The following is a 26,427-nucleotide window of genomic DNA, read 5'->3' on the forward strand; positions in this document are numbered from 1 at the left end:
AGGATGGAATTTCTTAAGTTCATATAAGTGGACGGATGCAAGTCCATGAACCAGACGAATAATCCCATGAGGTTGAAAAATTCCAATGTCCAAAAACGTGAATGGACATAAGCCAAAAACCACAGAAAGCACGGATCATCTCATAAGGTGAAAATTCTAAGTCCACAAGAAAGGACGGGATAAACTACCTAGTATTTGAGGTGGACAGTTTGTCCATACAAGTTCTAAAATTATGTACAAGTCCATAAAGGTGGACGGTTCTACCAAGGTCAATGAATATTGCACTCCATAAAGTGGATGGATCATCCAAAATGGTAAAAATTTAGTCCATAAATTGGACGGATTGTCTAAAAAGATAGATTTTAGTCATTAAAGTAGACGGACCATCTTTGAATGTTAAGCTTGTCCTTGATTAAAAAATAATAATAATAAATAAATAAATAAGAGGACGGGTCGTCTGTTAAGGATGAAAATCTTAGCCCATGAGGTGGACACCTGAAAAGGACAGAGACTTATACATCTCATTCAAATAATAAAGATCATAACCGGTCACACAAAAGACCAAAGAAGACGGGCATAAAACTGCGGAATAAAACAAAATAAATACCATTGACGGATAAAACCCTCGAAGGGCAGTTGTTCAATACACAAATTTAATGACGGATTATTCTCAAACTTAGCCAAAAAAAAAAAAAAAAACTCTATTCTTTAGGGTCTGCATCTTTTTCTTGGCCTTGAACATTCTGTGCTTGAGCTGACTCTCCATCGCCTTGGGATGCATCCTTAGCAAAAAGATCATCTGTGTTCTCTGAGGCGACGGGCATAGCAGACGTCTGGGCTTGGTCGTCAACTTTAATCATAGACACATCCAGGGCAACGTAGGCCTTCTTAACTTGACGGAGCGTGTCATCAAAACCTTGCAAGAATGAGTCTCCCAGCTCAAACAGCAAGGCATCAGAGTCACAGTACTCTCGTATCGCCACCTCCTTAGCTTGACGGAGCTTTTCCTTCAGGTCTTGGACCTCCTTGTCTTTGACCTCCATGACCTTCCTCGCCTCATTCGTCCTTTGCTCAAGCTCCTTCCTCACCTGCTCTGAAAGCTCAAACTTTTTCTCCATTATGGATTTCCATTTGTTAAGTTGACCCAGCTCTTCCTCCGTCTGCTCTGTCTTTGCTCAAACATGTTCCAAAACCGTCTCACGGTTAAGGCATCAATCCATTAGCCCTTTCATCATAATCATGGACTAAAACCAAAAAGTTAGAAGAAAGGGTTAGATAAAAAAACTAAGTGGAATGGACGGACAGAAAGCCGACGGACAAGGATTACCTGAGCAATCACGAAAAGCCTCGTCTCCCATTGCCTTCGTGGAGTGATTGCCTAAATCCTCGTAGTCCTCTAACGTGATGATGGACGAAAGTTGCTCCAAGGCATATTTGGAGTCGTCACGGAGGAAGGAAGGTGGCTTCTCCTGGCTTGCGGATGGGGCCTTCATAAAGCCTTTGCTAGACCCATGCTTTGCTGGGGTGGCCGTTTTCGCACCCTCAGCCATCAACCCTACGACGGGCTCCAATGGGACCTTAGGTTTCTTAAGTGGACGGTCCCCTTTGGACAGTTGCTTCCTTTTTATCGACAAAATACTTGAGCCCGTCCCTTTAGGAGCCACATCGCCGGTCTTCTTTTTCTTGGCACCCTATGATTTAATCAACGCCCTCCTCTTAGCATCGTCCATTTCTGTAAAGGAGGATGGATGAAGTTATTGACTAACAAAAGTAAAAGCCATTTAAGCAAAATAAGGTTAACAGACTTACGTCTGCGAATTTTGGCGTTATATCTGACGGCTTCTGGCGTTGGTTCAGGACCGTCACAATACCAGTGGATAGTATCAGGTGTCACTAACTTTGCCCAAGTCCTTTCCGCCGGCTTGGTCTTGGAAAAAATCTTCTCAAGAAAACTGAACTCCTCAAGACTAACTTGTGGACGCCGTCTAACTGCAAAAGAAGAGGATGGTTAAAGGTGATGGAGAAATTATAATTGAACAAATGTAAAGAATTTACAAACTAGGACGGGTGCATACTGGACGGATTCAATACGCCCCAAGTCGTGTCGACGGGCATATGTTTCGTGTCCCTTAGACGACCCATCCACTCGTCACCCTCTAGGAAGAAATAACGACTCTTCCAGTCTCTATTGGAGTCGGGGGTTTCAAATATAACCTTCAACAATGGACTCCTACTAGCAAAACTATACATCCCCCTTGATTTTTCTATTTCATTTGGACGGTAGCAGTGAAAGAATTCCCGCATCGTCAGTTTCCTAGCACCGTCTGTCATAGCACCATACAGGATCTCCATTGCTATGAAGACCCTCCAGGCGTTAGAAGATATTTGGGTGACGGACAGACCCAGATACTTGAGAAGCTCACGATGAAAGGAACTTAGTGGAAACCTAAGTCCCGCCTTCAGCATCTAGTTCAGCCATCTCCATATCCTCATTTGTTGAGGACGAGGAAGAGGCGGACATACTCCTCTCTTTGCCTAGACTCTCTTGGTCTTTGTGATCGGACGGGTATACTTCCTTGTAATCCACCTTGTCACGAACGACTGACTGATTACTTGACGCACTAGACATTGCCTACACGTGACGACAAAACCTAAGACTCTGACAGATCTAGAAGTGATGACGGGTGTGTATAAAGTCTAGGAAAGTAAAAAGTATATTTGCAGGTAAAAGAGGCTTGTGAAAAGAGAATACTCACCAAATTTGTGAATAAACGAAGGAGTTGTGTTGATGACGAATACAGTTACTGAACGGATCGCTCTCTGACAAGGATGACGGTAGCACTCTGACAATGTGTTTCAGTTGAAAATGGAGAAATGAGAAAGGAGGAGTGTGATATATATATATAGAGGAAGTGCACGGAAGACGAAGTGACGCTTCGATCTGGGGAAAAATTTAATCGAAGAGCGACACGTGTCATCAGGCCTTTGAATTGTCAACCCCAGAATATTGAACTGTCACCCCATTAGTCCTTCCACTTAAGCATGACGGACCCATAGGGTGAAAGGGGCAACTGAAGGGGTAAAAATATGGTATGACGAACCTTCATTAAATTGGGCCTGACAGATCCTAGTCCATGGGCCGATAGAGGGCAAGCCCAAGGCACAGCGGAAACCCTAGATGAGAAATACTTGCGACACACACTTAAATCATCATAGAATCCCAAGGAAAATAGGAATCCTAGCATAAAGCAAATTCCAGAAGATATGCTCGTTAACGAAGATCTTCTCTACAAGGAAATGTCCTACCCATCACGTTTGGAACTATTCAAGAGGATTCCTATAAGGAAAAGACTTCTACAATAAGGAAGAGAGGCCAACCTTCTACTATTATAAAAACCCCAATACCCTCACAAATCAAGGTACGCATAATTTATCCCTCTCTAACACTCTAGAGTTGTGAGAATAGTTCTAACTTGACATTCGGAGGGTATTTAGCCGGTACCACACCAGTGCTCTCTATTAGGTCTTCTCACTTTTCTTTGCAGATATCGTTACAAGCGTGCAAAGATCGTGTAGCTCACTGGTGATATTTACGGCATCATCATATATATATATATATATATATAAAGTAATCACCCAATAAACTATTATTGACTAAGAAGTATTTTAATGACTTTCTGTGATTGTAATTTGTTACTTCCTCAAGAACATTGAGATGCTAGCTAATGGATTAATTTCTTTTAAGATTGTAGCTTTATAGATAAGTTTTTTGTGGATTTGATTTATATCACATCACAGGAAAAATATGCATCTAGTATTTATTCTCAAACGTTATATTTCAAGACATGTAAACTACCTAGGGGTTGTGTCTCATCATCATCACTTGCATCCGCTCTTGCTTGCTTAGCCGTAAAGGCGGCCTCCAGCTCCTCCTACACGCTCTGTCGTGAAGGTGACGATCCTTCGCCAACTTCAACAACCGTCAAACGACAGTTTCTTCCCATTCCTACGTCTAACAACAAGAAAATTATGCGGCTAGTAATAAATATCAAACATTACATTTCAAGACATGTAAACTACTTGGGGGTTGTGTTCCATCATCACTTGCATTCGCTCTTGCCTGCTCAGCAGTATGGCCGACCTCCAGCTCCTCCTCCCCCCTCTGTCGTGAACGTGACGATCCTTCGCCAACTTGAACAAGCTGCAATCGACGTTTTCTTCCCATTCCTGCATCCAACAACTTTACAAGACAAAGAAAATGTTAATTATAGACAACAATCAATTGCATACAATGTAACTCAAAAGGACAAAGTATAATAACTCATTTTAATATCTAACAATATATACAAACATATATCTAAGTTTAAGAGCTTCTCTTTGCCAAACACTACAGCAACAACGAAATGAAACCCTAACACCACACGAACATATATCCAAGTTCATAGGAAATGAATTTCAAATCCAATAGTGAACAGGGGAAGGAATTGGATGCATAATAAGTAAAAATTAAAGGAATTAAAAACATTAAGTGGAATTAACAAATTCATCAAAAACTACACAGAGGCATTTCAACAAATTCATGAATGGATACATTAACATTAATAATTGTAACATAATTACACATAATACACCACTAAACTATTACACTACTCATCCTTGATGTACTCATCCTCGTTGTCATCTTCATTGTTGGACTCATCGTTAATAAACTCACAATCGTCTAAGTTGTCCATTTCATGAAGATCTCTTTTTGTAATGATAGAGGCATCAATTGTCATTCTCTCTACATCATCCCGAGCCCGACCAAGCTTGTCACTCACAACCTCATTAGTACTTATATTGTACGGAACATTTTTAGAAAAACTATATGTGTCATCCTCGTTACGTTGGGGACCAATACCGGCATTAAACGCATCCCTAGCTTTAGTTTTGACAACAACATACTAATCCTTGTGCCTTTTATCTTCCACATAAAAAACTTGTGTAGCTTGAGATGCCAAGACTTATGGTTCATCCATAATGTCATCCCCACCACGTATGAAGTGTGTAAAGTTCACCATAGGAAACCCAAATTCATCAGTCTTATATCCTCTCCTATTTTGGTCATCAACCTATATACACTTGAATAACACATGTTTGATATTGTCAGAATAATTCAATTCGATTATATCAGTTAAAACACCATAGTACGTAATGCCACCATCAGTAGCAACACTAACTCCACTATTCTACGTTTATCTATTTGTCTCATCATTTACACTCCTAAATTTTAAGCCATTTATGACATAATGCTTTAGCCGCTTTACATAATTATATGGCCATTTGGACAGTGTAGCAAGGGTATCACTAACTTCCTCCCTTTCCTTATCAGCACCAGTCAATGACATCACCTAACATATCCAAACAAAACTATTGTTATTAGTACAAGTAATTATTGTTAGGACAGTGTTACAAGTTTAAGAAGTTGAAAATATCATACGTACGTGACACCTAAGCCAACTACAAAACTTCTCCATATGGTGCATATATATAATGGCATCAGATATACAATGGTGGCCCTTTTGGAGTTCGTCTTCCATCAATCTTTTGTGCATCCCGTGCAAGCAATTGTATTAGGGTTAATAGACCTAACACACATTGGATTGACGTGCAATCATATTGGTATACGTAGTACTTACTCACGAAAGTGGTTGATATTTTCGAAATTGAATAAAACATAGCGATGGGCTTAGGTCCATTTTCTATTATTTAGTGTCATGATTGAAACTGCCCCTGTTGACTCCTTAATCATCCTAGTGGGTTGATTGAATATAGTTTCAACTCCTTCCATATACCGTGAACAAAATGTTAAGCACTCCACTACTATGTATCCTTCAGCAATAGACCTTTCTAGAGCAGCTCTATTTCGTACGTAAGACTTAAGGCGTGAGAGGTACCTATAAAGGAATGATAAGATTAATAATTGGCAATAGTTATTCGAATGGGCACATGAAGCTCGTAGTTGATCAGTAATATTACATACGTTTTACCTCTCAATGAGATACATCCAACAGTAGTGCACTGGACCACTAATCTTGGCTTCAAGTTAAGTGCATGACCAAATGTACCATCACTATAAAGAAGGATGGAGGAAATATCTTTTCCAATTCACAAAATGTCACTACAATGTCTGCCTTAATAGTCGCAATATCTAAAACCGTAAGGGTTTTGGAACAAATTTCTCTAAAGAAGCAAGCCAACTTTATCAAAGGCCTAGTAGCATGAGATGGCAAAAACTCACATAATACTATGGGAAAAAGTTGCTGCATCAAGATGTGAATATCATGACTCTTCAAACCAGAAATCTTGCGTTCTTTCATATTCATACGGCGTGAGATATTGGAGGTGTACCCATTAGGCACTGTTACGTCCTTCAAAACTTGCAAGAAACTATCTTTCTCTGATGAAGTCATATGAAAACAAGCGGGCGGTATAGTATACTTATCATTACTTTTTCATTGTAGGTGAAGTTCACTCCTTATCCCCATGTCCGCCAAGTCAAGGCGTGCCTTGTAATTATCCTTTGTTTGATCCTTCAAGTTTAGCAGTGTGACAAGTATATCTTCCATCACATTCTTCTCTATATGCATCACATGAAGATTGTGTCGCAACTCATGATCCTCCTAATAAGGTAAGGTGAAAAATATACTTCTCTTCTTCCAACCACTCTGGTCTGCCTCCCCTCTCTTTCTTTTATTGTAAGCAAGTTGAAATAGCTCGCGTGTTTTATAGTGTAGGAAATTGCATATTTTTTCTACGTAATTAGGGGGGAGGAGAGCTATAGTGTTGGGGATAATACACAAAATAATAAATGAAGAACAAGGATAACACAAAAACAAAACAAAAAATAGAGAACTTGGAGACACAAAAGTGCTATCCTTAGACAATATTTGCCCCCACACTATTGTTGCTAAATGGTTGTCGCAAACTTGTCCTTAGGATACAACCAAGTTCTTGAATTCTACAAATAGCAATTTTGGAGAATAATCATAGGATTTCTTGTGTTTTTTTCTAACTTATTATTTTGTAGAGTGAACATAAGCCCTTATTTATACCCATAGGGTTATATTTCATCAAAAGGCACGTATGGAGAGTCAAAATGTTTCATAAAACCGTTCAAAAGGCTTGAAACTTCTTCAAACTTTCAAAATAGTCACAAGAAAATTCTACAGAAAAATTTAGTTTTACGAGTTTCGATCAGTTGAGAGTTCCTTTCGATCGATCAATCGAATACTCTTTTCAATCTATCAAACATGAATTGTGCATCAATCGAAACAGGTAGAGACTCCAGGATATATTTCCTTACTATTTCGATCGATCGAGCAAAAGTTTTGATCGATCGAAAATATTGAATTTCAAATTTTCACTTAGAAAATTCTAGAACTTAAACTTTCACTTTATCAACTTTATAAAACAATATTCTCCAAATTCAAATATCATTATTACAACCTATTTATGTATATATTTATATATACAACATATAGTGAGGTTTGAACCCTAATGTCCAGGTACCACATGCGGTGTTGGGATCATTGGGGTATCAGTCAACCCCTCTAAGAAATGCTATTTGAATAAGGTCATTGACAAAACTTGGTTTTTTTTTTTTTTTTTTTTTGACACTTGAATTTATGAAAGATGGTCTTCTAATCAATAAAAATAATAAGGTATATAATTAAATACACGAAACTTGGTTCAATATGATTAATTCATTGTCTTATTTAAAAGTTGTGGGTTCCAATTAGCTCAACTGATAAAGTATCTAATGGTTGAATAAGATATCTAAGATTCAATCTCTGCCTATATCAAAAATCGATTGGAGTCTTGGTTTGATGATAAAGAATTGATGCGGTTAGCATGAGTAAATTATGATGCTTAAGTTTGGAGGATAATTTTTTTTTTTTTTAGATAATTACAATATATTGCAAACTTCGCAGCTCGAACCATTTCTTCCTAGACCCCCAAGCACTTTGTGCATGGGAAGGTGTCAATTTAGCTACAAGTATCATTATGGAATTCTTCTGGCCACATAATCCATTGTTATTATGGTGTAAGAGGCCAAAGATCAAAGTGGGTACAAATGTTGCAACCAAGTTAAACAATATAAAGTTCTTCCTTGCATCATTATATTGATATAAAATTAGGGATGTCATTTAAACTAATTCATGAGTGTCATAATCTCTAATGTTGGAATGTTTGGATTAAAACTAAAGCATTGTTCTCCCCTTTCATATAGCAAAAAATTAAATCATATGGCCAAACGTTTCTAGATTATTGAATGTTAAATTAGATTGGCCTTGTAGCTTATAACAATACTTTCATTCAAGGTTATCAGGATCGAGATCCTACACGAGATTGGTGAGAGGGTTTAGGGATCTGATCGTAGGATCGATACGAGGATCATAAGATCCTACTTTCCAATTAAAAAAACTACTAAAAAATAGCCATAATTATAATTCATAATATATATTAAAGAAACATTGAAAAAAAAGAATTGATACAAATGAGTGAAATTAATAATAAGTACCAAATTACAAATCACTACAAGAAAAAAGCTTTATAGAAATGAAATTTTTTGTTGCAATTAACTTCAAATTGTTGCAATAAACCTCTATTGCAACAAAAAAAATTCTATTGCCCACTGTTGCGATGAAGTATGTGGCAATAGACTATTGCAACAAAAATTTCGTTGCAATAAAGTTTTGTTGCAATAAAATATTTTTTTAGGCTACAAAAACCATTTTATTTTTATTAAGTAAATATGTAAAAACCAATTAGTAATTAATAGTCCTCATATATTTTTCCATTTATACAAATTTATACAGCCCCAATATATATATATATAAAAGCCCATAACTACCTTTTAGTTGGGAGTCATAAATCTTGGGCTTTTCAAGTATACCACAAATATTGGGCTACTAGTTTTAAGCACCTAATAGGATTTTTTAGGCATGGCCCATGACCCACCCATCCATTTGATTTAAATCAGACTCAAATGTCAATAAACGTTTAGCTCATGGGCATTTTCGTAAACGAAACATAAAATTCAAATCGAAAACGCATATGAAAGAAAAAACAGCCCGCCTTTAAGTGTGCAAAAAACTAAGCATTTCACCAACCCTAGAAAAATTAGATTAGAGAGAGAGAGAGAGAGAGAGTTGGTAAGGCATGGAGAAGATTTGTGTTGTAGTTCGAGTGAGACCTTCGGTATCCTCAAAATCCTTCAATAGAGCCTACTGGAATGTCAAAGACAATTACATTTCTCTTCACAGGCTTCACAGCACCCCTATCTTTGGCCTCTCTTACACTTTTGGTACTCACTCATACATACACCTCTCTCTCTCTCTCTCTCATAAAGTTTTGTTGCAATAAATTATTATTATTATTATTATTATTATTATTATTATTATTATTATTAAATATGCTTTATTAGAACAAAAATGTTGTTGCTACAATTTGTTGCAACAAAATTTCTGTTGTGATAGGTTACCATAACGGTATAATTGATCATTATAAACAGCATTATCGTCATTGTTAGCAGCCACATGACTTGCATCATCCATTAGATAATAATCAAAATCTTTTAATATTGCATTTAGGGATTTGTGTTGCAATAAACTTCAAATTGTTGTAATAAACCTCTATTGCAATGAAAAAAAAAATTTGTTGCCCACTATTGCAATAAAGTCTATGACAATAGACTATTGCAACAATTTTTTTCGTTGCAATAGAGTTTTGTTGCAATAAAATATTTCTATTATCATTAAAAATACTTTATTGCAACAAAAAATATTGTTGCTATAACAAAAAATATCAGAAAGAGAAAGAGTTGGTGAGGCATGGAGAAGATCTGCATTGCAGTTTGAGTAAGACCTTTGGTATCCTCAGAATTCTTCAATAGAGCCTACTGGAATGTCGAAGACAATCGCATTTCTCTTCACAGGCTTTACGACACCCCTATCTCTGGCCTCTCTTACACTTTTGGTACTCACTCATACATACACCTCTCTCTCTCTCTCTCTCTCTCTCTCTCTCTCTCTCTCTAATAGAGTTTTGTTGCACTAAATATTATTATTATTAAAAATACTTTGTTACAACAAAAAAGATTGTTGCTAAAATTTGTTGCAACAAAATTTTTGTTGTGATAAGTTATCGTAATAGTACGGTTGATCATTATAAACAACATTATCGTCATTGTTAAGAGCCACATGACCCGCATCATCCATTAGATAATTCTCAAAATCTTTTAATTTTGCATTTAGAGGTTTTTGTTGCAATAAAGTTCAAATTGTTGCAATAAACCTCTATTGCAACCAAAAAAAAAAATTTGTTACCTGCAATTGCGATAAAGTTTGTGACAATAGACTATTGCAACAAAAATTTTGTTGCAATAGAGTTTTGTTGCAATAAAATATTTTTATTATTATTAAAATACTTTATTGTAACAAAAAATATTGTTGCTATAACAATACGGTTGATCATTATAAACAATATTATCATCATTATTAGTAACCACATGACCTACATCATCCATTAGACAATCATCAAAATCTTTTAATATTGCATTTGAGGGTTCATTCACTTCATTTTCATTGGCATCACCAAACTCATATTCATCCCTAATTGTATGAACTTTTTTTATCATTTTCACCAAGCCAAAAAAAATTGAAGTTTATATTTAACATTTTATCAATTTGGGCTAAGGCCACTGGTTTGTTTATTACATTTATATATATATATATATATATATATATATCAATTTGGGGCATTTGGAGGCCCAAAAAAAGTTTTTTTTTTTTTTTAAATTTTCCTTTATATCACAGGATTTTTAGTATTGTTGTGGGATTAGGATACTATAAGATCCTAAAATCGACATCGGGATTCCACACGGATTTGACCATGGTAGAGGTTCTAGTGAGATTCAGGACGGTTTAAATTTGTCGGATCATAGGATCGTAAGATCCTATGATTCAGATCGAGATATTGATAACCATGCTTTCATATTAGTACACTCTCATACTGAAGTTAGTGATAAATTGTAAATCCTTATGCTTGATACTATATTCAAACTGATTAATACCATTATTGGTTCCGTTCTAACATGTTTTTGATAACAATGCAAAACATGTTCAAACATTCCAAAAATTGTTATTACATTATTAGTTCAATGCATGCAGTCAACTTTGACTACCTGTAACTACATATCTAATATGGTAAAACATCCCACACATAATTTAGTAACTAAAACATATAAATCTTTACCAGGAACTACATATCTAATATACCCACACATAATTAGTAACTAAAACATATAAATCTTTACCAGTAACTACATATCTAACATATCATCAACATATTTGCATCATATAATCTTGCCTATACGCCAAATTTACCAGGAATCAAAGGCAGATCAACTTCATCACACCATTCCACACATCTTGTCTCAAAGTAGGAACTTTTAACCTCATTAGGCCAATAACTTAACCAAACTTGCCCTCCTATCCTCCACTTCAACACACTCCCTTCCATTTCTTTACTTAACCTCCAACCTACTCCTTCCCCATACTCATCTCCCGCAAAAACCAACCCCCCAGTTTTTGTAAATGCCCTGTTTGCTCCCACATATCGGTTTTGAAAATTGTGCCTCAAGTTACCACCACCACTCAAAGGCTTCCACGTGGCCACTTCGATACCTGTCATGTTGTCATATAACATTGCATCGAAGATCGCTGCATTTCCCTCTACATCTTGGTCCCACCTCCAATTCTTCATCTTTGTCCTCGTCATCATTGTCGCTTTCACCTTTGGAGGATCCATTGATTTTTCGAAATTACCCTTCACTACTTTGTGTCTTTCCACCTCTTTCTCTCCATTACTTGTGGATCGACCCAAACTCACTCCGGCCACATATGTTGCCCCAACTTCTGGCCCGACCCAAACTCGAATCCTCGACGGGAAATGGGTCTCGGCGTAATCCGCATCATCACTTTTGTTGAATCCTAGATTTGCCACGTGGAGACGTACGTTATCCACACGTGTGTTTACCTGAATAAACCCATCGTAGAATCCAACTGTATATTCCATTTGAATAACAGCCTCAAGCTGTTGGTGGGCCAAACCATATCTTAGCACACGCTCTTTAGCTTCCATAACATTAACAGGGAACTGAAATCTCTGATCACTAGAGCGCGTAAGTTTCATCCCCAACACAGGCGCGTAACCCTTCAATATCCAAAACCCATGAGCCTCATTAGCATAAGAAAACCCAAGGTTATTACTATGAGATGGTGTTAAGGTTTGTAATCCTACGCCCACTTCTCTTAAAATCAACCATTTTGCTAACATGTACCCAAGGGTGCGCATGAAGCACAGCTCAGCATCTACACCCACTGAGACTAAAAATGTTCGCAAAACTGGCACGTGCGTACACGACAAAACGTCGACGTTTGGACCCAACAAGGAGTTGAAGTAAAGTGAGCCAACTTCACTAGGCGAGTCACATGCACACAGCCAAAAAAGGCGCGTGAAGAAGACGAGGTTGAAGAAGCTAGAGAAGGACTCGGGTGAGTGAGAGTCCATGACCCACGAAACCGGGCCGGGTTTGAGCTTCTGGAGTTGTGACCTGGGGCATGTGCTAACGTGCCCAGTGGGTGATCGGGATATGATTTCATTGAGAAGCTGAAGTAACAATGGGAGGAACGGTTTTTCTGAGGAGATAGGACTCGTGTCAGAGACCCACAAGGTCTTTGGGTTGTTGAAAGGGTGAAAGCCCTGTAAGCATACGGTGAAGGTCACCAACGTGTCCGTGTTGGACCCGGAGGTGCGCTCGGCTCTGAGTTGGATCGACTGAGTTGAACCATCAGGACTCGGTTTGGAACTCGCGAGTTCAAACAAGGGTGGTGAGTCTGACTCGTTCCACTCGTCCGAGTTGGGAAGCTCACATATCCAAGACCAAATATCCAACATTTTGTGTTTTTGGGAGATAGCAGGAAACTGTGGAGGGAGTTACGTGTTATTGGTTTCATGGGATTTTAAGGAGAGAATGAGTGACCGTAAATTTGCCAACTTGGAAGCAACATGAACCACGTATGAGATAGGGTTGTTCTAATATATGGTTCTAATAATTTTGTGTTTTAGGGTTTGATATTGATATGATGGGTGCATTAATGAGTATTGATATGCTTTCACTTTCTTTCTTAAAGATTATTCTATTTTTCTGGTTTGAAGAAGTGAAAGGAAAATGTTTGCATGGACTTCAGCAAACTGAGGACGTAAACGCTTGGAGTTTTCTTGGGGCGTGGCTACCTACACGTGTAATGTTTATACTGACCAACTTGCATGTCCAATTCTGAATCACAGAAAGAAATAATGGATAAATAAACAAAAAAAAAAAAACGTTATTTTTCCAAATTTCAACAATTAATATATGCGATAAATTAGAAACTTTTTTAGGAAAAAAAATAATTAAATGATTTTTTTTTTATAATTTTTTATATTTTCCATGAAAGTTGTATAAAAACTTTCTAAAAATGATTCATTAATGAAAATGTACTAAAAGCCCTTTGCATCTGAGGGCCAATTTCTATCTAGCTCGAGAAAAACTTTGTATGCTTCTGTTACCTTTTGGGAGGCCTACGCGCTACACCCATAGAAAGTGTCTACTTGAGACTGTCTCTTAGCCCGTAGAGATTGAGTAATGACACAAAAATTAGGGGTCTGTTTGGCATATGTGTTTAAAAAACAGTTTTCAGTTTTTTTTGAAAATATATGTGGGTGAAAAAGTGTGTAAAAATATGTGTAATATTATTTAAAAACTGAAAATATGTATTTGAACTCGCGTACCAAATGGGGCCTAGAATTCTAACTCTTTTAGAGGAGAATCTCATTCACTGCTCGGCCCAAAAAGACTCTTAATATGTAAAAAGCTATAAATTACCATTTGTATTAATATACTATTATTAGAGCAATTACATTAGTTGATGCAAATTTGCCTTCTATTTTGCACAAAAAAAGCTACTTTTTCTATTTTACACACTCATTTTTACAAAACCACCCTCATCAGTTTATCTATTCTACACATTTATTCAATAAAATATTCATTCTTTTACCATTTTTTATTATTCTCTCCCTCACCGCTTTTCTCTCATAGACCCAATCTGAAAGCACCAAAACCCAAACCCATCTCCCTTAGAACAACTCTCTCTCTCTCACAGACCCAAACCACCACCACACAAACCTTAAGATTTTAGCTCCAACGAAGCACTCATTCATCACGTCATTCATCGCCTCGTCACTTCAGTGGATTCCGAAGGTTGATCCTCCTCTACTGCAGCAGCGAAGGTTGATCAACGAAGCACTTGTTCATCACGTCGTTCATCGCATCGTCATGTCGCTTCAGTGGGTTCCGACTAGAATCTCAGAATCCCGACGCCGACAAAGAAAATCGGTGAAAAGGTGAAGCTCAAAATCGGCAGTAGTGAAGGCATGGTTTGACCGGCGGCAATGGAGGCACGGTTTGACCGGCGACAATGGTGAGAGTGAGAGCAAATGAGGAAAAGGGGGAGTGAGGTGAGGTGAGAGCAGAGACAAGGAGAGAGTCAGGTGAGAGTGAGAGTGAGAGCAGAGACAAGAGAGAGAAAAAACTAATAAAATATTAAATGCATATGCTACAGTAACTATGCATATATGCACGGTTACTGTAGCAATTGTGCATAAATGCACAATTTTGCACCCATTGATGTGGGTGTGTTTTTGTTCAAATTGTGTAAAATTAGCCCCTTTTTCTATTTTGCACAATTATACATCAACTGATGTAATTGTTCTTATATAGCAAGCGCAGTACTGCATGTCGTATAGTTGAAGCGTGAGTGCTCTGGCTGTGTAATAAACGTAACTATGTAGTTTGGCTATGTATGTCAAGAGACAAGAAGTTGTAACTAGATTCTTAGCCATTTCTTAGAGTAGACATTAATTATATGCATATCTGATTCTTAGTAAGAATCTCATACTATATGAGACTGTCAATATGTTGGATGAGAATTTGAAATTATCTCTATATATTAATCTCTATATATTAAGTGGATTCAGAAAATTAGTTATAGTTTTAAAAAAATGTTAGAAATACCTCTAATCTAATTAGATAATCTTTATTTTTTAAAAATAAAAAGTATGGTTAAAATTGTAATTCAACAAAATTGAAAAAAAAAAAAAAAAAAACCAGAAAAACTTTTTCCCTAAAAATTAGCTAATTTTCTATTTAAATATTTAAATATATTTCATGCACATTTGATACTTTGTTTTTTCCTAAAAACTAGCACACACTAAACCTAGCTGTTTACTCTATTTCAAATCCTAAATTTTAGTTTATTAAAAAAAATTTCTTGTGTAACCTCATTAACAATAGATAAATTCAAATTAAAAATTTACACTAAACTCAAAAGAAAAAAGAAAAAGAGCCTCATCACACGTGCGGAGTGCGTGTAATGAGGCTAATATATATAATAATCATTCATATAGATATTACTTTATATATATATAAATATATATATATATATATATTAAAAAAACACACAAAAAAAAAATTCACAAAAATAACATGTTGTGAAATTTGATACAAAAATAGAAAATTGTATATTGTAGTAGAATCATGTAAAAGTGATGTTATATCACTTATAATTTGGCACCTATAAATTTTGAAAAAACATCATATTCCTAACATGATTTTTTTCCTTTAAACCAACCATTTTTGCATATACACCTTGCAAGTTTCAACCATTTCTCTATGATCTCTTTTATTCCATGTAAATAACATTTTAACTCTTTCTCATCTTCTCCACTTAAACCTAAGAGAAAATATAAAGAAATTAAATGCGGTCTTTCTCCCGTTTGGAATGGGCGGTCTTGGATAAAACTCACAAAACCCTTTACCTAACTCGCACACAACAAAGCCCATTATAGTTACAACTCCTCTATCATCTCCTCATTCATTTTCTTTTCTTACAACTCTATTAATATAATAACTTGCATTGCACAATACCATGTTAAATTGCAAAAACATACCATTCTCTAAAAAAACTCTATTTCTCATCTACTCTTTTCCAATAGTCTTTCTTGTTTATGTAATCTACTCACTCTCTTTTTCAAAGTAGTGATTTCCTTTCTTGAATTCTAATACTATTTTTTTTTTAATTCTTAAAACAATTTGCAACCCATTGTTGAGGGCCATTGTGAGAGCCCAGGCAGACAGAAAGAAAGCCCAATAATAAGGGTAACAAGGAATTAACAAAATAGATAGCAAAAAACCATTAAGCCCAAGCGGCAGGAATAATGAATCACAGGCCCAACAAATAAAAAAATGGGTCTTGAAGAAGCAAGTGGGCTCGAAGAAGCCCGGAAAGAAAGAAACGACATCCCATGGGCAGTGTATGAGGTAGAAAAGTGAGAAAGGGCCGCCGCAGGCCCAAGGCAATGCAAACTAAGAAAGTAAGGGGTTTATGGTAGGCCTATGAACTCCAAGGATGAGAATAAGGTTATTGGGCCAGGGAAGCCTAATGAAGTTAGTAAAAAGCCCATGGGAGTGTGGAATTAGCAAATAGGCTGAGAAAGCCCAAAGGGACATAGGAGCCCATAAGTAAAAGCAAAACAGTGGTCATGACAAGCCACTGAGAGAAGGAATCAATGGCTGGCCCAAAAGAGGCCCAATAGGATTAAGTTATTACGGCAGGAATAACAGTACAACGTTGTAAGAAATAAAGAAAATCGAGAGTGGGCCAAAGAAACGTAAGGCCCATCATCAGACAAAGTCCAGCTCATAAATGGAGTGGGAAACCAAAGAAAAGCCCACATAAAAGGTCAGAAAACACGAACGGAGAGTTTCCAGATCATGGCAAACGCATGAGCAGCAGGCAGACTTTTGGACATATCTGAAAGGAAAGCATGCGCAAGGCCCAGGCACCACCAGCCTGTACCCAGCCAATATGGGATGTGGTGGGGCCATGTGCCAGAGGTAAGAGGTAAATGGGGTATGGTTTGATGGTGGGGAGAGGGGAAAAGACCTATTTTTACGGCTCCCGCCCAAGCCCTTTTGGGAGGTATGTCTTGCTGGGATGACAAACCACCCAAAAGAGGCAAGGTTGAGGGGGGAACCGTTAGATGCATGCCTTGAGGGAAAGAGAGAGAAAGCATTTATGTCGTGGCAGGAAAGAGTGCTACGGTGGATTGAGAAATGAAACAAACCTGCCTTTGCCTGGCAAGGATGAGTGTCACACACCTTTGGTGGTCGGCAAGTATGCCCAGACCAGATAGATGCGGTTAAGGGGCAAAGTGGTAAAAAACTGGCCACAGCAGGCACTATAAAAGGACCCTTGCCGTGCCCTGGGAAAGGATCGAAAAACAGAGTATTCATGGAGTAAAAAAAGAAAACAGAGTAAAAGAAAAGGAAAAAAGATAAGAAAGAAAGCAGAGAAGAAAAGAGAGGGAATTGAGGAAAAAAGAGAGATAGTACAATGGGCATGCACCAGTAGGTCGGTTTCCCTCTCTCCCCCTTCAAATCCTGCTCTCTTCCAAAACGTAACAAGGATTCCTTTTGGGCAATAATCATTCAGGTCCGACTCCCTCAAAGCCATTAATCCCCACGACAGGATCTTTTCCTGGGAGATTATTTGCATTGAGAGGAGGCGTTCTCCCCTCTTTGGCTTTGCTTCGGCGGACCAAACTTAAAACTTGATTTATGCCAATTCTTGATTAGTTCATATTGTTTTCTTCCTCCTTTACTTTCTCTGTGAATGACATTATCACGACTGTAATCATGTTTTATAAGTAGGGATTACTTAGCCATTTATTTAAATAATCAGAGTACTCTGTTTTGGTTATTATTATTATATCTGCCTGCCGTAACTCATCTGAAATAGTTCTGCTTGCTGTAAGCCTACTCCTGGCAGACAAGGCATAGTTTATGCACAAACCGGCCCAAGTTGAGTTACAATTGGACCGGCCCCAACTCTCTTACTCAGAAACATTCGGGCCCATTACCGTAGGAGGCAGCCCAACCCAATGCACAATACACAAAAAAGACCCCTACATTAAATTGGCAACTCCACTAGGGAGTTAGGAAGCAGATAGGGGCAAAAGAAAAGAAAAGCAAACAGAGTCCCTCGCAAACAATGCCACCAAAGTCCAGGACGACACGGAATATGAGTGCCATACCCTCGCAAGCAGAATCCAGGCTAACAACGCCTCACCAACAACAACTTAACCAAACAGAAGGTGCCAACAGAACGGGGGCTGATCCTCAGCCTCAGACAAGAGTCCCCGTGGACAATGTCAACACCTTCATCGAAGTATTGCAATCATTACAACACTTGCAGTAACAAATGATGGAAGAGTTCCGTCAACTGAAGGCAGACAAAACAAAAGAGAAAGGCAGCCAGCATGACCTAGACCATGCGGCAGACAGAGAAGAGACACTGGTAGGAGGTGTCCCACGGAACGCAGAACAGCGTTTCATTACCATGGCTGAAGTAGCGGCTCTCTTGGAGCAAGAGAGAGCTAGAACACCAAAGGAGAGGTTTTATGCACGAAGACCTCCTTATCCTCTAAAAGTACTCAGCAAACCGTACCCCGAGAGGTATAAACCAAGGGCCTTTGCCCAATACGATGGCAGGAAAGGAAGTGCAGTAGAGCACGTGAGCAAATTTATTGATACCCTTGGCCCTTACGCAGCAAACGAGAACTTATGTTTGCAGGAGTTTTCAAAGTCATTGTGCGACCAGGCATACACCTAGTACATTGGCTTAAAACGAGGGTCGATCCCAACTTGGGATGACATGGTGGATGTATTTTGCACTAAGTACTTCCACGGAGAAGAAACGGTAACGCTCGCAACTCTGCAAGCGACCAAGCAAAGAAATGGTGAGGATTTGATGAAATACATCAAACGGTTCAGGGACATAGTACTTGATTGCTATGACCACTGTGAAGAAAGGACGTTAGTGGAAATGTGCATGACCAATATGATTAGGGAATTCAGAGCTGTCCTGGAAAATCTAGAAATTTCCTAGTTCGCACAGCTATTGCAGAAAGCTAGAAAGACGGCTTAGTCTGTAAAACCCAGTTCAGACAAAAGAAACACCCCGCAGGCTATGGCGGTATCCACTGGCGATCGGAGAAGGAAAATAGAGGGGAGAGAGTATGATACGCCCCCACCCTTACCATGTACTCCTAAGGAGCTGGATGTGCTACTTGACAAATGGATAGCGGACGGGATCTTTAAACCTAACCAGGTTTCTAGAGAGCCCACGAAGGAAGAAATGAGGGATCCTCACTTCTGCCGCTTGCACAACTATGTACAGCATCCCACCGCAGAATGCTGGGCGCTTCGCAGATTGGTACACCGCAGGATTAAAGAAGGTACATTGGAGCTAACCCAGCAGGAAGTCCAAAGAAAACCACTCCCAAACCACAAGGGAAAGGGTGTAGCAGCAATGGTAATATGTGTAGACCCGGAAGAAGACGAGGAAGAAAACTTGGCCCTGCCTGCCACGACGATTACCACTCTTCAGTAGAGTGTCAAGTTCAAAAATCTATTTGACCAATTGGGACTTATAGCAAAAGAAAGAAAAATAGTCACGGATGCTTTGGTAAGCATCGCCTTCGGGGCAGGGGTGGAGTGCCTGTCAGTGGAAATGCCAGAAGACAGGGCTCAGGGCTCTCCTACAGGAATCAACAGAAATCACGTTCAGCAGTGAGGATATGGAGGTGGGACACCCAGATCATAGGAGGCATCTCTATTTAGCAGCATCTATAAATCAAATCCCCATCAAGAGGGCCCTAGTGGATACGGGTGCTTCCGTAAACCTCATTCCGTTGAGCACCTTACAAGCCGTAGGAATTTTAAAAAGAAAGATCCAAGGATGTACGATGGAAGTAACGGGGTTCGGTGGAAGAGGTGAGTACACCGTAGGCCACATTCAGTTATGGTTGAAAGTAGGCCCTATAGCCTCTTTAGCTCGTTTCCATGTGGTCAGAACGGAAGTATCCTACCATATGTTTTTGGGAAGGCCCTGGTTACACAAACACTCGCTAGTCTCATCCACCTACCACCAATCTGTGAAAGGGAGATTGAATGGCAGAATGATATGCATAGCTGCAAACCCTTCGCCATTCGAGCAGGCAGAAGCCCACTTGGTGGAAACAATGTTTTATGACCAATGGGCTCCATCTGGGGAAAATTCGGTTTTAAAGCCACGAGGCACCTTCGTCCCTAAGTGGGAAGATGTTCAAGATGACCCAGAGTTCGATTTAAGAGAACTACTGGTGCGAAAGAAGAAAAGAAAAGAAGCGCCTGCCGCAGAGCCAGACGAAATACCTCAGTGCATTAGGGTTCGAGGCCTTGATGGCAAGATTGTGTATAAATTATAAAGGTGCGTGGGGCCCACAGGTGAGATGCAAGTGGGTCCCACTCAAAAAGGGCAACACAAGAGTTTGACGTGTTGCGTTGCTGAAGGAAGTTTGGGAAAAGAAGAAGAGAAGGATGAGGCAATTACGGCAGAAAAGGACATCCAGGTTATGGCAGAGGAAGAGTTGGAAGAAGTTGACTTAGGGTCTGATTCATGAGAACCAAGGCCTATCTCAATCAGTGCAAGCCTGACAGAAAAGGAGAAGTCAGAACTTATACTGCTGTTGAAAGAATTCAAAGACGTTTTTGCTTGGGATTACAACGAAATGCCAGGGCTCGATCCCGAGCTAGTTGCGCATACATTAAATGTAGACCCAGAGGCCAAGCCGGTGGCCCAGCCTGCTAGGATATTTCACACAGAAATAGAAGGACAGATAGTCAAGGAGTGCGAGGCCTATCTAACCGGGCTTGCCACGACGCTCAAAATGGGAGTCAAACATTTGAGAGTACTGGGAGATTTGAACTTGGTTGTTTGCCAGGCCAAAGGAAGTTTTTCCTTAAAGGAGCCTAGCCTAGCCTAGCCCCATATAGAGCGATGGCCTAGAAAATGGAAGAAAAATTCTCAACTTTTGAAATAGAGCATGCTCCGAGAAACGAAAATCGGTTTGCGGACGCGTTAGCTGCATTGGGTTTGCAAATAATCTTCAAAGGGAATAACACTAATATAGAAGTCTGTAAGAGAGAAGAATCCATCGTTGAGGTGTTGAAGGAAAAGTTCCGAGAGGAACAGGGCAAAGGGGATTGGCGAATCCCCATAAAGGAAACCTTGGTGAAGGGAGATGATGCAGTAGAATTAAAGATGTTAAAAGACTATGCCTTGGTAAAAGAAGAGTTGTACCGCAGGATGCCAGGTGGGGTCTTATCCAGATGCGTGGGGCAGGAGGAAGCTCAATGAAAATTGAAAGAAATACATGACAAGACTTGCAGGTCTTACGGAGAAGTCAGTCTTTATCGCAGACTTTAGAGAGTGGGCTTCTATTGGCCAAGCATAGGTAAAGATGCAGATCAAGTCCAAACCCAGTGTGGGACCTGCCAGCTTGCGGCAAACAGGGAGGAAAGTTACGCTGTGTTCATCGACGAGGATTGGAGAAGCCCTTTCATGCAATACCTAACAGAAGGCGTCCTGCCACAAAGGCATAGTGAAAGATACAAGCTTAAGAGGCTGGAAACACGTTACTTCTTGCATAACATGGTCCTTTTCAAAAAAGGATATGATGGAGACCCTTTGAGGTGCTTGGGCCTTGAAGAGGCAAAAGAAATGATAAAAGAAGTACATTCAGGAGAATGTGGTGAACATTAGGGGAAGAAAAAGCTTTACAGATGCCTGTTGCAGATGGCTACTACTGGCCAACCACGAAGAAAGATGTGGCAGAATTTGTAAAAAAGTGTCACAGTTGTCAAGTACAAGCCAACTTGATTCATACCCATCCACAGGGCTTGCACAGCATGGTCACCCCATGGCCCTTCCACACTTGGGGACTAGATTTGGTAGGGCCAGTTAACCCACCATCACATGGATACATATGGATATTAGTGGCTACAGAATATTTTATTAAGTGGGCAGAAGCAGTGCCACTCCGTAAGGCCATAGGGGGAGCAGTGGCAAACTTCATCAAAGAAAATATAATTGTGAGGTTTGGGGTGCCCTACAGGATCATCAGCGACAACGGCACACCATTTTTCAACAGTGATGTAAGGAGAATGCCAGAGTTCTACCAAGTCAAGCACCACAGGTTATCACCTTATTACCCTCAAGGGAATGGGCAGGCAGAGGCAACAAATAAAACTCTCATAAAGATCATCAGCAAAATGAGCCAAGAGTATACGGGAGGATGGGCGATGCACCTGCCGGATGCTCTCTGGGCTTACAAAAAATCACCAAAGTCAGCCACAGGCTTTTCACCCTTTTCCTTAGTCTACGGAACTGAAGTAGTGAGTCCGGCAGAAATAATGACACCATCCTTGAGGGTCATGCAAATGCGAGAAAAAGAAAAGGAGGGAGAAGTCTTCATGGCAGAAAGGTTAGAGGACCTAGAAGAGCTTGATGAAAAGAGAGAAGAAGTCCAGGAACACAGCCGAAGATACAGGCAAAAGATGACTGAAGCCTACAGCAGGACGACCAAGGAAAGAGTGTTTGCGGAAGGACAATTAGTGTTAAAGGTGGCAGACTATGTTAGGCGAGACCTGGCAGGACCATCCAAGTTTGCACCAAAGTGGGAGGGACCCCTTGTGATAAGGGAAGCGCATCAAAGCGGGTATTATTGCCTAATTCAAATAGATGGCAGGGACTTGATGGATCCCATCAATGGAAAATGGCTGAAACGTTATTTTGCTTAGAGAAGAAAGTTATGTCGTTGTCCCTTTCTTTTGTTTTTTTTTTATGTTTCCTTCACTTTTTCTTTTTATTCCTCCAAGTGACTATATCACAGAAGAAAAAGTTGTAACGTGCTTTCATGAGTATGCAATGAAAAAGTATGAAGTATTAGCATCATGTCATAGCAATAGTAAAAAAAAGGGTAGCAAAGTGTAGCATCATTACAAACCCAAACTGTGACAAACACACGCCAAATAACTACTGTAGGAAAGATATAAATGTTCTGTGTGACGTAACAAAAACAGAAAAGCAGAGAAAAGGAAAGGGAACCGCGCCATCATCAATGGAGTCCAGAAATGAGACTCTGATCTCCAAAACGACTAGACCCACTAACACCGGAAAGAAGGTGCTCACGATGACCCTCCAAATCTGCCACTTCTTTCTTCAAAAGCTTGATACGGGCATCTATGGCATCAACGGCTGGCTAAACTCTCCTCATAAAAAGGGCTCGGGCAACCTCACGAAGATGATCAAGAACAAACTCCACGGCGAAACCCACACTGATAAGTTCTTGAACCATAGCCCTCCACTGCAGGATTCTCTCGGCAGAAACAGAGTCAATGAAGTTATGCTCAATATCATTTAGCATGCACCCTAACATCTTCAAGAAATGCTCCCTGGCAGAACGGCCAAGACGAAACTCCTGCATAAAGTTGCCACGACTGCTGTAGGTCATCACCAAGTGAGAAACACAATCCTCAGGGACTCGGAAGCCATAAAAATCTATGTAAGGAGGACTGGAAGCCCAGAAGTTTGCCGGACCAAGGTCGTTAACCTCCAGTCGGTCAAAGCGGGCAAGGAAGGTCACAGCATCATCCGGGACGGCAACAGAACTACTACCCGCCTCAAACTGAGAAAGAATAGTAGGAAGTGGACCTATAAAAAAGGAAATGCAAGGCAAAATGAGAAGCCATAACACGGGAAGAGAAGACTTACAGAAAAAGAGGATGAAATAAAAGGAAAAGGAAATTTGTCAAAGCTACCAAGAATGGGGGCTACGGGTGTAGTAGAAACAAGTACTGTAGGCACAGCAGAAGCAGGAGTAGTAGGTACGGCTGAAACGAGTGCTGAAGGTGTGGCAGGAATAGGCGTTACGGGTGTGGCAGGAGCAGTCATTCCCACGCTTGCTGCAATTTCTGGCCCCTCAGAAGTCTCTGCAAGCGGGGAGATAGGTGTGCAAATGAAACGCAAATACAACAAAACAAAAAAAGAGAAGGGGAGGAAGGATATACATACCCATGAAGTCAGACTCGGGCGAAGCACTCCCTTCCTCATCGAAATCAGAAATCCTCTTCTTTAGGACGGGCGCATCATTGGGATCCTCAAGAATGTCATCGGATCCCTCTGAGGATAAGTCCGTATCAGGACCATGGGTAACGGAGCCGAGAATGGAGGAAGGAGTAACAACAAGGGAGGCACCGCCCTTTGCAGCCTGGGAGATAGCTGTAAAAGGGTCACTAGTCGAAATAACAAGCGGCAAAACGGAAGGAGCGATCTTGGTTTGAACAGTGGTAGGAGGAATGGCTCCCTCTGGAGGAGTGGGTCTCTCGGCAGGCAAAGGTGTAGTCTCACCAACCCCTTCGACATGAGTACCCTCTCTAGGTATTGGCTTAGCGGAAGGGGTGAGAGTTTTGGCAGGAGCCTTATATGTAGCAGTGGAGGGAGCGGGCGTTGCGAATACTGCATCGGCCCCATCAAAAAATCCTTCCATGGATACACCCATGGAGGCGGAAATCTCCTCAGCGGTAGGGCGATATATGGATAAAGGCTCAGGCTCCTCCTAAAAAAAAGGGGGAATTAAGCAAAAAACAAAAGACACATGGCAGAGGGAGCGTGTGCGAAAAAGAAAAAAAAAAAAGAAAAGAAAAGAAAAGTGAAGAAAAGGGACTTACCTCAGATTCAGGCTCATCAAGCAAAATGGGGCGGGTAACTGACGAGTCTTCCTTATGCTTGGACTAAAAGAAAAGAGGCAGAAGAAATTAGCAAGTTAGCCGCAAGAAAGTTAAGAAGTTTTGTCAAAGAAAAAAAAAGGGAAGAGATAACTTACCCTCCGTTCAGCGGCAGATACAGGGTGAGGAGTAGTCTTCCTTTTGCTACCACAAGTTCTGCTAGTCAAAGGAGCACCTATAGGAGGTAGTGGGGTGGTAGGCTTGGTTTTGCCGGCAGACTTAAGTTTGGCAGGAGCTTTCTTGCTCGGTACAGAGATGTTTGTTACTTTAACTTTTTTCTCCCAACCGGGAGGATAATCACCAGCGTTCCAGTACCAGCCTTTCTTCTCTGCGTCCCACTCAAAGATGGCTGACCGGCTTTGTTTTCTAGCATACGCCAAAACAGACTTAGAAGGAAGTAGCAGACGAGGGTTAACTGAGACAACCATACCTAGCCCATCAGGAGGAATAAGGGAGAAGCCACGGTTACCCGTTAGCTCATCGACAAATATAGTCATCACTGCGTGCTAATAACCGTGCATGGGAGGAGTACAGAGACCCTCCCTTAGTGAATCGGGGACTGTAACAGCGTTGAAACGCTACCTCCAAAACTCAAAGGCAGTGTGCCGCAGGAAAAGACGGACTGAAGTAGGAGATTCCATGAGGAAAGAAATGTCATTGGGGATGTCTTGATCCAATCCAAATTGCCTTCTCACCTGGTTGGCAGGATAGTAAACAAACCTAATACCTTCATCGGGTAGGTAAGGCAGCCATTTGGCATTAGTAGCAGCAAGATAGGTGATCCCTGTTTCATCAAAACTAACCAATGGGGTAGTGGTCCCAATGGTGTCAACAAACGAACCCATGGTAGAATCCGCACAAATGTAATCTGCACCCAAGTTCCTATAGGCTCTCCAAGAAAAATCGATGCCCTCATCAAAAGATTCAACCACAAAATAGCCAATCGACTTCAAACCAGACCAACGAAAAGCAAGCGGAAAATCAGATTCAAACCTACCACAAAAGTCAGTCTCGAACATGTCTGGTACTTCTCTCTGGCAAACCGAGCGGATCTACACTTTGTCAAGTATTGAGCACAACTCTCAAACAACAACTGCTAGAGTATGGTACAGTGAACGGAAGAGGTAACAATGTGGCAGGACCAAGCCTAACTCTCATCACTACGGAGAATGTCTAATTGAACATACAAATGTCCCAGGAACATGGGGGCCAGCAGCAGGTTCACCCCAGCAGATATTTTAATAGCCAAACGAAAGTACAAAGGCTTTATGGCATAGTGGGGGTAGGACCCAAAAACGAATTTGCAAAGCCAAAATGCAATAAAAGCCGCACAACGAGCAGCAACAGAAAACTTAGAGGAAGAACTCACCCAGTATGACAACTTGGCGTTTCCGGCCATCCTTTTCCTCAATTCAGCCTCAATGGCCTCTTCCTCCGGAGAAAACTCTAGGGAGGTAGGATCAGCATCGCCAAGAATGGGCATGAGCAACTGATTAGCCACATCTTTAAATGTCACAGTGAGTTCGCCGCACGAGAAAAAGAAGGTGTGGGTGGTGGTACACCACCGTCGGACCAAATGACGGAGGTTATAGAAGTCCCGAAAGTTCGACAGA

General features: G+C 40.2%; 1 protein-coding gene across 1 annotated transcript; it reads right to left on the minus strand.

Annotated features, from left to right (window-relative positions):
- Positions 1-11,162: 11,162 nt before the first annotated feature.
- LOC126706435 (uncharacterized) lies at positions 11,163-13,073 on the minus strand. Its single transcript, XM_050405888.1, has one exon. The coding sequence runs from the start codon at positions 13,000-13,002 to the stop codon at positions 11,413-11,415; it is 1,590 nt and encodes a 529-aa protein (XP_050261845.1). The 5' UTR covers positions 13,003-13,073; the 3' UTR covers positions 11,163-11,412.
- Between the last annotated feature and the right edge of the window lie 13,354 nt (positions 13,074-26,427).

Source organism: Quercus robur, chromosome 11 (genome assembly GCF_932294415.1).
Source record: "Quercus robur chromosome 11, dhQueRobu3.1, whole genome shotgun sequence".
In the NCBI taxonomy this organism is placed as follows: Eukaryota; Viridiplantae; Streptophyta; class Magnoliopsida; order Fagales; family Fagaceae; genus Quercus; species Quercus robur.